Source organism: Hylobates moloch, unplaced genomic scaffold (assembly GCF_009828535.3).
Source record: "Hylobates moloch isolate HMO894 unplaced genomic scaffold, HMol_V3 SCAFFOLD_5, whole genome shotgun sequence".
NCBI lineage: Eukaryota > Metazoa > Chordata > Mammalia > Primates > Hylobatidae > Hylobates > Hylobates moloch.
The window spans coordinates 101804418-101817136 of record NW_026652280.1 but is presented as its reverse complement, the minus strand read 5'-3'; the positions used below and the strand labels follow the sequence as shown (position 1 = coordinate 101817136).

At 45.2% G+C, this 12719-nt stretch overlaps 2 protein-coding genes across 2 annotated transcripts in view; one reads left to right on the top strand and one right to left on the bottom strand.

Annotated features, from left to right (window-relative positions):
- LOC116469401 (protein S100-A15A) overlaps positions 1-12719 on the bottom strand; it is a 52702-nt gene that overhangs the window by 38364 nt on the left and 1619 nt on the right. The window lies entirely within an intron of this gene.
- On the top strand, positions 1564-4394 carry LOC116469399 (protein S100-A7). Its single transcript, XM_032154568.2, has 3 exons — positions 1564-1605; positions 3103-3260; positions 4168-4394. The coding sequence occupies exons 1-3, from the start codon at positions 1590-1592 to the stop codon at positions 4330-4332; spliced, it is 339 nt and encodes a 112-aa protein (XP_032010459.1). The 5' UTR covers positions 1564-1589; the 3' UTR covers positions 4333-4394.

The window sequence follows — 12719 nt, the reverse complement described above, 5'->3', positions numbered from 1 at the left end:
CCCACTCTTCACAGTCTCCAGTGTCTATGATTCTACTCTCTACCTCCATCTGTATGCATGATGTAGCTCCCACTTGCACATGAGGGTGCACAGTATTTGGCTTTCTGTTTCTGAGTAATTTCATTTAAGATAATAGCCTCCAGTTCCATCCATGTTGCTGCAAAAACCATCATTTCATTCTTTTTATGGTTGAGTAGTATTCCTCTCTCTCTCTCTGTCTCTCTCTCTCTCTCTCTCTCTCTGTTTGTGTGTGTGTGTATCTTTTGCCACTAAAAGTAATATTGCCATCATATGGGAAACTGGGAGAGGGAGAAACAGGTCCCCATGGTTACATAAAAACTGACAGAGAAGGAAGTTGAAGAAAGATGATGGGTGGAGACAATAGGTCCCACCTGGGGAGACATCACATCAGCTCTATGGAGAGCCCCAGAGTGCTTAAGGGTCTGGCACTAAATGAACCAGGACCTCTTGTGGCCTACAAGGAACATTGGAAGGGGGTAGCAGAAAAAGTCCATTTCAGTGATTCATCATCTCCCTTTCCTCACCATGCCCCAGGGACTCCCATGCCTTCCCAACCCTCTGCCCCTAGCTGGGTCAGCCTTTCCACAGCAGGTTAGGGCACATTATAGCCAAGGGCACAACTCCCAACTCCTACACAGGCTGTTTTGCATAGGAGGAGGAAAAACGTTGAAGGCTTTCTGGGAAGTTAGTGCCATGGGGCAGGAAAGAACTTTTCCCACTCCCTGCCTCCAGGCTCATTCCATGGGGGGTCACTCCACCACTCAACCTAGATAGTGAGGCCCCTGACCCCAGCCCCCCCACCTAAATCCAGGGCTTCTATGAGGGGCTGACCAATGGTTAGCAATGAAGTAACCCTGCTTCCCTCCCTGGACTTTGAGTTCCCATAGGGCAGATCCTGATGTGACCCAAGACTGATAGCACAGGGGATAAGAGTAAGGATTTGATTTAGGCTTTTCTTTGTTCATATGATGATTTGTTGTGTTTACTAGCTGAGTAAACTTGGGAACATCTCAACTTCTCCTTTCTTAAAATAGAGATTGCAGCACCTGCCTTTTCGGACTATGAGGGGAGGGTTGAGGAGGATGCAAGAGCAGCAGGTATCTTGATATCTAGACATTAAAATGCTCAGTAAGCGGTGGGGTCATAGAACAGGCTGTCACAACAAATGTGTGGAAGGACTGGGAGAGGGAACAAACAAGACCATGCTGCCTTCGGGAGTCTGAAACTCCATCCTCTTTGGGTCCAGAGGCCCAGTGCTCTTTTCTCCCATTTCCTGACCTGCTACTACCCATATACCGCTGCCTTACCCTCAAATCAAGATTGAGCCAGAGAAGGCCCTAGGTGAGGTCTCTGGGGTGGGGTGGGACCTGGTGACCTGGGACCCTGGCCAGAAATCCTGAGCACAGCCTCCTGGGTGTGTCCCACCCACCTGATGTGGGGCAATTCTCCAAGAAACAGATGACAGATGTGGTCTCAGGCCTCCCAGCCCCTGGGAAGAGCCAGGCTGAGCCTTATAAAGGACTGCTCTTTGTCCAAACACAGACATCTCACTCATCCTTCTCCTCGTAATGCTTCCCAGCTCCAGTAAGTCACACCTGCCTCTTTGCATTTTCTAGAAGTGCCCAGGGCCCAGCCTGCCATGCTGGCTGTAGGAGGTGAAAGGGCTGTGGACAAATACTCAAAAGCCCGGGTCTAGGCCAGCTCTGCCACTAGCTGGGCTGTGTGACCTTCACTCAAGCCCGAGAGCCCACATCCGTACAGCCAGGCGGCTGGACCAAACCTGTCCATTGCTCCTTTGGAGTCTACTGAGATAACTCCTGTGGAAATGTCCCCAGTGGGACCTGAGCACAGGACCCTCCATTTCCTTCCTGTCTTCTTCCTCCCTGGATTCATCCTTCTTTTGGGATCCCCATTGCTGAATCCCCTCCCCAGCTCCGCCCCCACAGAGGGAAGAGGGCTAAGGGTCCCCTATGAATGCTTTCCAGGCTCTCCAAACCCCCAGGCCTGGGACCTGTAAATTCTCAGTCAATCTCTGGGCACAGGGCTTGGCCTCTGGCCTTGGCCTCAGATTCAAAAAGTTTTGGGTGGCTCCTCTTAGTCAGTTGCCAGCATGGAGCTTTCTCCTGCATTGAGAGGTGTTGGGTTTATTGTCAGACGCCCGTATGCGTTAGCCAAGGTCCTTTTCTGGTTCTTTGGAAAGTGTGGGAAATGAGAGCTGCACTGTCCTATTTTTCAGGCTTGGGGTGCAGGCCAGCCCACACTGACTGCTGGCTGGAAGATCTGCTTTGGGAAGTCAGATATTTTTATTTAAACAGTCAGGCCTTGGTGATTCAGAGGGTGCAGATAATTCCCAAGAGCAGATATGAAGCGGCTCCCACCTCACTCCCACCCCATCCAGCAGCTTAAGAACCAGGGAGTTCTTTCTGCTCCTTGTAACAGAGGCCATTCCTGTTTCTCATTCCCAAGGGAATGCAAGAAGGGCCCCCTGTACTCGGGACAGGACTGTGTTTCCTGCTCACACTCACGTCCACGCTCACATGTGCCCCTGGAGCCTGCACGCACAGTGTCATGCAGGGCGTGCACTTGAGTCAAGGTGGGGCCCACAGGAACTGGGGTTCCTGAAGCACCCCAGGAGGGTCAGACACCAGATCACCAAGGCCATTGTCCTGCCCCCGTGACTCTCGCCCCGACTGTGAAGCTGGAGGAGATGGATTTGGTGCTGTTTTAAGAGTGGGGTCTGCCATGTGCTGGCTGAGGCTGGGGGGTCCCAGCTTAGTTCTTCCATGTGTTGCTGGCCCCCGACTCTCCCTGCTTCTCCCTCTCTGAAGCACTGTCCACAGCTGGACTTCCGCCATCCTCCTGCATCTCCTCTTGGCCCTGGCCAGGATGGACCAGGTCTCAGACTTGGTCCTATTCTTTCATTTTTGAGCAACTTAGCCCATCACATTAAAAAAAAATTGAGTTCGTTCTGCTACACCTTATCCGTGTTTTTACTCTGTCCTCAGCCCTCCTTCCAACACTCCCAAATAGAGACCCTAACTTAAATGAAGGGAAAAAATTGATTGTCTTTATTTCCTGAAGCCTTTTTGAAAGCAAAGATGAACAACACTCAAGCTGAGACGTCCATAATAGGCATGATCGACATGTTTCACAAATACACCAGACGTGATGACAAGATTGACAAGCCAAGCCTGCTGACGATGATGAAGGAGAACTTCCCCAACTTCCTCAGTGCCTGTGTGAGTTGGGGTCTAGCTTCTGAATGTTGGAGGATACATTTTGCTATGTGGCCTTGGACAGGTCACCCTCATCCTCTGATTGAAAAGTTTCCCATTTGCAAATAGGGCTTTATTGCTTGGATCATATGGGAATCTAAGGATGGTAGGCGAAAAAGTATGAAAATGGGAAAGAGTTCTACAGATATAAAGGAGGTTATTAGCTGGTCAACAAAGTGTGCAGCTTGAGGGCAGTGCACAGTCCCCTCCCAGCGCTCACTGACCCTCTCTCTGTGAGACCAAAACTCACATGCTCAGGTCCTGCTTCCCGAAGGCCTCACATCAACATCCCTGAGATTACTGGCAAAGCACTAGAAGTTCCATTGCTAGTAGAAATCAATAGCCATCTTTGCAATAAAGAAAACTCATTAGGAAGTCTGAAAAAAATTGTGGGCTACTAGGCACCAAAGGGTCTAGATGACCAAAAGTAGGGAACCCAGAAGATGAGTTTGGTGGAAAAAGAGAAGAAAGGAGAGGAGGTCAGAGAAAGAAGAGAACAAAGACTGAGGGCCAATTTTGAGGCCCTGGGGTAAGAACTAAGGTAGGCAGTGCCCTTAAAAAGGCTGGGGACAGGCAAGAGTGAGGCTGGGGCAGGGGACTTCTCTCCCCAAGGTCACTTAACAGAGCGCCTCGGGACAGGACCTGCCTCTCTCATCCTGAGGTGTGAGACAAAAAGTCTCCCTAGAGAACTCCAGTGATAACACTCACGTCCTCACCCTAACTTCACCCACTCACCCTGTGCTCTCAGCCCCACCACCACGCCTGTGCAGATCTAGGCACTTGTCTGTATCTCTGCCTCCTCCTCTCCCCTCCCAGCCCAAAACTTGTTTGTGATTGAATTTTTCTTGTTTGTATGTTTTTCTCTTCACAGGACAAAAAGGGCACAAATTACCTGGCCAATGTCTTTGAGAAAAAAGACAAGAACGAGGATAAGAAGATTGATTTTTCTGAGTTTCTGTCCTTGCTGGGAGACATAGCCACAGACTACCACAAGCAGAGCCACGGAGCGGCGCCCTGTTCCGGGGGAAGCCAGTGACCCAGCCCCACCAAGGGGCCTCCAGAGACCCCAGGAACAATAAAGTGTCTCCTCCCACCAGACACTTGCCTTATTTCCTTCTTCTCTTTGGTGACCTACATTGTCAAAACTGCCAATTCCAGGTTAACTTTGTTGGAGAATTTCCCCCACCCCCATCCAGTGGATCACCCAGGAGTAATGTCCCTCCAGCAACGTTCCCCCTGTGGCCTCCAGCAGAGCTGAGCTGCCTCTCACACAGGTCCTGGTGTCCGCCTCTGCCCCGCTCCCTAAATGCAGCCACCATGGCAGGTTCCAGGTGGAAGTTGGTAGAAGGCCTCCGCCAGGTCACAGCAATGCTCCTCCTTGTCAAGGCATGGACCAGGATCATTCAGACACATTCAGATACTGCACTGAGAAGGAGCTGGCATCTCTCAGTGTGCTCTTGCCCTCCCACTCCCACCCCAGCTGTTCTCCAGGGCTTGGGGAAACAGAAACCACTCACATAGGGATTCCTGGATGGCATCAGGCTCAGGGCCCTTGTGGCTACGAATGGGATGCTCAGCAGTTCCCTGAGGATGAGCTCCCTTGTCCTGTGGCCTGGGCTCCAGGGGCTGTGTCCTCTCTCTGTGCTGTGTGCTTGTGTGCATGTGCCTATGTGGGTGATCCTGTGGAAGTGAGAGGGAGTCACCTTGAAGCTGAGCTGTCCTCGATGGTTTGCTAAATGCCAGGACTGGGTTTCTGGTGATGAATGAATATTCCAGCTTTTGAGGAGCTCAAAGTAGTCCAGGAGTCCAAATAAGGAGTCTGGCTGGAATAAGGCAGCACCACAGAAATGCCCTAAGGACTGACACAGAAAGCTCATGCTGACTATGATGAGAAATTGCAGCACCTCTATCTGGCAGGTAATGGAGTAGTTTGTTATTGGTAGTCTACCCCAGGCCAGGCAGTGTGTTATGGGCCGAGGATGCAGAAAGAAGCAGGAGGCAGTGCTGTCCTAGCAGAGCACTGGCAGGTCTCTCCATGCAGGCCACAACACAGGGTCAGTGTTCACCTGGTGTCACTTCCAGGCGGTGTTCTGTGCAGCTGCTCTTAGTATTCCTCCTTAAGGCTCACATCATCTGTCTCTATCATTCTTACCACCCTGGTCAGTCTCCAGCTAACCTCTCAGTCAGTCAAACATTCTTCTTGGAGGAATCAAGCAACCATCTCAAAAATTCTCTTTCCATTCCACCAGCAGAAGTGTGTAGGATGAGTTATTTGTTCTTGTGAATGACTGTTCCACTCCACACTCACACCTCTATTCACAGACCAGCCTCTCCTCTCCTTATCAGGAATCTTCCTTCCTGCACATATTCTGTACCTCGTCAGCCTTCAGGACTGATCTGCAGTTTTCACCTCCAAATCCCAGTGTTAGAGCATTAGTTTTCTTCTCTCTCCTTCTCTCCCTTTCTCATTCTCATTCCACCTGTTCTTGGAACTCACAGAGACCTGCAGTCCCTGGGCTTTCATTTTCTCCTCCCAGCCCCCTGCTGCCTTCTCTATGCAGCCTGCCCCCCATCATCCACCCCAGAATTGCTCTCTTTCCTCTCTTAGCTCTGTTGCCCACTTTCCTTGGGCCACACCTTCCCTGCAGATCTCCAAACCAGAACCATCTTCCCCCATTGTCCTCCTCTCTCCTCCACCAGGACTGCTGGTCACTGCTCAGAACCGTCATGCCAGGGTCCCAAGGGTGGGTGCCTGACTTCCTCTCTCCCCAGCACTCTCTGAATCCCTCCTGTTCACCTAGCTGCTGTTATTCCAAGAATGCTCAACACACCCCTGCATCAATATATCTCAGCATTTCATGCCTCAATACCAGTCTTTCAAACACTGCCTCTGCCGGATGTCATTTAATAATTCATCTGTCTCATTAACTTACATTTCAAGACTGAGCTTTAATGTCAGTGTCTCTTAGACATTTAGATGGTCAACCACTATCCCTTCACCCCAAAGAAATGATCTCTGCCTCATTTGCGCCTCCCTCACCCTGACCCCACTCCTACCATAGTGGCTACATTACCTCAAATTTCTTTGATGTCTTTCCATCCAGACTTGGAATCATGGAAGGAAAACACTGTTACCTCAGATCTCCTGGTTACCCAGCACATAGCAGTACTGGATCCCAGCTCATAATAAGTACTCTATATTATTTTTTATTATAAAATGCATTTGTGCAAATTCTGGTCAATACCACCTCATGTAAACAGCAGGCAAAATCTAAAATCTTCAGTTTGGGAGGCAGGTTGTGAAGCTTAGGAGAGGACCCCAGAATCTGGAAACCAGAATCTGGAACTAGGCCAAAAAGAATAATGCAAATGACTGAAGAGCTTGACTCAAGTCCTGATCTCCCAAAAGACGAGAGGGTCTCCCTGGGGTGGGATTGCTGGACCTTCAATCCATCTCTACAGTCCAGAAGGTAGCTGGCCACCCCTAATGTGAGCCTGCCCTCCCTTTATTCTTCCAGTTCTTATTTCATCTGATAATATTCCGTCCAACTGGCAATGGCACATAAAAATTAGGATGGAGTGTGTGGACAAATACTTCTTCATCTTTTTGTCTAGGATTAGAAATCACCTTCTCAAGGGAGACTTGTCCAATGTTCCTGAGACTATTTCACACTCTGCATGCTTATGTCAATGCAGGACTCATCACATCTATTCGGATATTCTGTTTACACACCCATGTCATCCCAGAGAGGTGATCAGGGCAGGGACCACAGGTGTGACATACAGTTCCTAGTTAAGATCCCAAATCCTGAGATATTGCTGATTTGCTATGGCAGGTTGTCAAGAGAACTGCGTTATTCCAAACTCACCAGGGTGGCTTATAGAACAGAAGCAGATGGATATAAAGAGGAGAGGGGGCCAGACCATCTCTGCAACCACAGCGCAGAGCTCCAAACAGTCACCAGACAGAAAATTGATTTGATTTCATCAAATATTTTTTCAAAAGAATGTCAAGGAATAGGGTGGAGGCAATGTGTCATTCTGCATTGGAAGGAGGACATTTTAGAGCAAGGCCTAAGGGCACAGGTATTAGTGTCATATTGATCAGAATTCAACCTTTGTTCCTAAGCCAAAAGAACAAAGCTGGAGGCATCACGTTACCTGACTTCAAACTATACTACAAGGCTACAGCAACCAAAACAGCATGGTACTGGTACCACAACAGAGATATAGACCAATGGAACAGAACAGAGCCCTCAGAAATAATGCTGAATATCTACAATGATCTGATCTTTGACAAACCTGACAAAAACAAGAAATGGGGAAAGGATTCCCTATTTAATAAATGGTGCTGGGAAGACTGGCTAGCCATATGTAGAAAGCTGAAACTGGATCCCTTCCTTACACCTTATACAAAAATTAATTCAAGATGAATTAAAGACTTAAATGTGAGACCTAAAACCATAAAAACCCTAGAAGAAAACCTAGGCAATACCATTCAGGACATAGGTGTGGGCAAGGACTTCATGTCTAAAACACCAAAAGCAATGGCAACAAAAGCCAAAATTGACAAATGGGATCTAATTAAACTAAAAAGCTTCTGCACAGCAAAAGAAACTATCATCAGAGTGAACAGGCAACCTACAGAATGGGAGAAAATTTTTGCAATCTACTCATCTGACAAAGGGCTAATATCCAGAATCTACAATGAACTCAAACAAATTTACAAGAAAAAAACAAACAACCCCATCAAAAAGTGGGCAAAGGATATGAACAGACACTTCTCAAAAGAAGACATTTATGCAGCCAAAAAGCACATGAAAAAATGCTCATCATCACTGGCCATCAGAGAAATGCAAATCAAAACCACAATGAGATACCATCTCACACCCGTTAGAATGGCGATCATTAAAAAGTCAGGAAACAACAGGTGCTGGAGAGGATGTGGAGAAATAGGAACACTTTTACACTGTTGGTGGGACTGTAAACTAGTTCAACCATTGTGGAAGTCAGTGTGGTGATTCCTCAGGGATCTAGAACTAGAAATACCATTTGACCCAGCCATCCCATTACTGGGTATATACCCAAAGGATTATAAATCATGCTACTATAAAGACACATGCACACATATGTTTATTGCGGCACTATTCACCATAGCAAAGACTTGGAACCAACCCAACTGTCCAACAATGATAGACTGGATTAAGAAAATGTGGCACATATACACCATGGAATACTATGCAGCCACAAAAAATGATGAGTTCATGTCCTTTGTAGGGACATGGATGAAGCTGGAAACCATCATTCTCAGCAAACTATTGCAAGGACAAAAAACCAAACACCACATGTTCTCACTCATAGGTGGGAATTGAACAATGAGAACACATGGACACAGGAAGGGAAACATCACACACTGGGGCCTGTTGTGGGGTGGGGGGAGGGGGGAGGGATAGCATTAGGTGATATACCTAATGTTAAATGACGAGTTAATGGGTGCAGCACACCAGCATGGCACATGTATACATATGTAACAAACCTGCATGTTGTGCACATGTACCCTAAAACTTAAAGCATAATAAAAAAGAATTCAACCTGTGTTCTAACACATACTAGAGCAAGAATTTACTTGATTTAGAGTGATTAGTAGCTACTGTACGTTATATTGGTACTAAAGAGAAAGAATAATTGACAGCTCTATGCCCACACTCACATGACAGCTGACGTGAAAGAGATTCTGGAATCCCAAATGGTCCCAAGAAATTCTGATATTAAAACATTCCAATAATTTTTTTTTCAGATGAAGTCTCACTCTGTCACCCAGGCTGGAGTGCAGTGGCGCAATTTTGGCTCACTGCAACTTCTGCCTCCTGGGTTCAAGCAATTCTCTTGCGTCAGCCTCCCGAATAGTTGGGATTACAGATGTGCACCACCACATCCGACTAATTTTTGAATTTTTTGTTATTTATTTATTCATTTTTCGAGACGGACTCTTGCTCTGTCGCCCAGGCTGGAGTGCAGTGGCGCGATCTTGGCTCACTGCAACCTCCGCCTCCCGGGTTCACACCATTCTCCTGCCTCAGCCTCCTAGTAGCTGGGACTATAGGCGCCTGCCACCACGCCAGGCTAATTTTTTTGTATTTTTACCAAAAAAACCCCAAAGCAATTAGAGACCTCAGATAAAAGAAAAAATGGTCCAGGAAGAAAACGCTCTAAAATATGGGGTTCTAACTGAAATCCTGGAATGTTTAGAAGGTACCTCTACCTTAGAAATACTCTGAGCTCTGATTTTTATCTTCTAAAGGCTCTGATTAGCTATTTAGGTTTTGAACAAAAATATTCTGATGGGCTGTACCTCTTGTCCTGTACAACTTGTGAAAAGATGCATGCCTCAAAAGGAGAAAATTAGAGTGATTGATTCACCATTTGTTGCTTCTCTTCTATCTAAATGGGTAGAAACATACAGCTGCATAGAAGAAATAAGATCTAATGTTTGATAGCAGAGTAGGGCAACTATAGTTAACAACAGTGTATTGTATATTTCAAAATAGCTAGAAGAGAGGACTTGAAATATTCCCATCACATAAAAATGATAAATACTTGTGGTGATAGAAATGTCACACATGTACCCCATAAGTACATACAAATATTATATATCCATAAAAATTCTTTTCTTAAAAAAATTTGCTGTAAATGGAAGCAGAGAATTGAGAAGATTGCAGAGGAGAATGAACTCAAAATAATTCTTTAAGGTCAGACAAATAACAGTATACTTGTACAGAACGAAAAGACCAGAAAACAGAAAAAATGATGGTGCATAAGAAAAAGAGAAGCATTTCTGTAGTGAGTGAAAAAAGCAAGGGGAATGGGATGTAGTGAAAGAGGACGGATGGACCTCTGCTGGGAACATAAAAAGTTCGTGGTAGTGGGAGGAAGGCAGAGTGTACGGCCACTGATTCTGATAAGAAGGTAGATGGGGTCATTGAAACATGCAAATGCTCTCTTATTTGTATTGAATGTGCAGTTGGATTAGTGGTCATGAATCTGAAGTGTGACCAGTCAATAGGGTAAGCACGTTTTTTCTCCAGACTTGTTATCTGCAGAAGTGTAGGCAGAGTTGGATTTACCCAGTGTTGGCAATGATCATTCAGAGCTGATACATAAGAAAAAGACACCCAGACATGTACTCTTCATAGTAGACAACCCCACATTTGAAGCAATGTGCTTTAAAAAACCTGAACCCTGAATATACTTAAGGCTCTAGATCTACCAAGTTACAAAGGCAAGAGAGAGGCTGAGTAATCTGTTAATTGACACCACATGGATGCAATCAGGAACTCCAGTCTGTAGGAAATTCTACAGGAAAAATGACCCACTTTCTACAACAACAAAATGAAAGGAGAAAAAGAAGAAATTGAGAGTGAAGCTGCGCAGTTAAAAAGCCTTGGCCGGGTGCTGTGGCTCATGCCTGTAATCCCAACACTTTTGGAGACTGGGGTGGGCAGATCACTTGAGGCCAGGAGTTTGAGACCAGCCTGGGTAATATGATGAAAAACCATTTCTACTAAAAATACAAAAATTAGCCGGGTGTGGTGGTACATGCCTGTAATCTCAGCTACTCAAGAAGCTGAGGCAAGAGAATCACTTGAACCTGGGAGGTGGAGGTTGCAGTGAACCAAGATTGCACCACTGCATTCCAGCCTAGGCAACAAAGCAAAACTCTGTCTTGCAATGACAACAACAACAAAAACAAGAAAAACAACAAAAACAAAAACAAAACAACCCGGAAAAAACAAAAAACAAAAAGCAAAAAAAAAAAGAAAAAAAAGGAAAGAAAGAAAACAACAACAAAAAGCCTTTAGAGCCGTATCAATCAGATATACTGTATGTAACTTATTTAATCTCTGGTTAAGTAAACTTAAAAAAAAATCCATCACAACTGGAAAAATGTGAATATTGACTGGATATTTGATTATATTGAAGAAATACTATTAATTACTTTTAGATATGATAGTAACGTTGTGATTATGGGCTTCTTAGGTTGTCCTTATCTTTTAGAAATACAAATTGAAATGGTTAGAGATGAAATTATATGAAGTTTGGAATTTGCCCAACAAAAATGAAGGATAGGAGTGGATGGCACTATAAGTGGAAGAAGATGGTCATGTATTGACCATCATCAAAGTGGGCAATGAATACATATGTAGTTATCACACTATTTTCTCTATTCTTAATGTGTCTGAAAAATTACTTCATAATTTAAAAAAAATTAAAAGGATGAAATACATTTTCAGATATACAAAACTAAGATGATTTACCTCCCACCACACTCTTACTAAAGAAAACTCAAAAGCAAGTACAGTACCGCAAGTAAAAGGAAAACTACCCTAATGCACAAAGAATGATAAATAATGGAAATAGCAAACAAGTGAGTAATCATAGTTAAATATTTGCGTAAATCAAAAATAATAATTCCTGGCCCTGCACAGTGGCTCACATCTCTAATCCTAGCACTTTGGGAGGCTAAGGTGGAAGGATCCCTTGAACCCAGGACTTCCAGACTAACCAGGGCAACATAGTGAGATGCCCATCTCTACAAAAAATAAAAAATTAGCAAGGCATGCTAGCACACACCAGCAATCCCAGCTACTTAAGACGGTGAGTCAGAAGGATTACTTGAGCTAGGAAGGTCAAGGCTGCAGTGAGCCATGATCCTGCCACAGCACTCCAGCCTGAGCAACAGAGCAAGACACTGTCTCAAATAATAATCATTCCTAAAGAAGGGACAATGATCATTCGTAGCTGACACATAAGAAAAAGACACCCAGACATGTACTCTTGATAGTAGACAATCCCGCATTTGAAGTAATCTGCTTTAAAAAACCTGAACCCTGAATATGCTTAAGGCTGTAGATCTACTGAGTTACAAAGGGAATAGAGAGGCTGAGGAATCTGCTAATTGACACCACATGGATATAATTTTTTTTTTATTATTATACTTTAAGTTTCAGGGTACATGTGCACAATGTGCAGGTTTGTTACATATGTATCCATGTGCCATGTTGGTGTGCTGCACCCATTAACTCGTCATTTAGCATTAGGTATATCTCCTAATGCTGTCCCTCCTCCCTCCCCCCACCCCACAACAGTCCCCAGAGTGTGATGTTCCCCTTCCTGTGTCCATGTGTTCTCATTGTTCAATTCCCACCTATGAGTGAGAACATGTGGTGTTTGGTTTTTTGTCCTTGTGATAGTTTACTGAGAATGATGGTTTCCAGTTTCATCCATGTCCCTACAAAGGACATGAACTCATCCTTTTTTATGGCTGCATAGTATTCCATGGTATATATGTGCCATATTTTCTTAATCTAGTCTATCATTGTTGGACATTTGGGTTGGTTCCAAGTCTTTGCTATTGTGAATAGT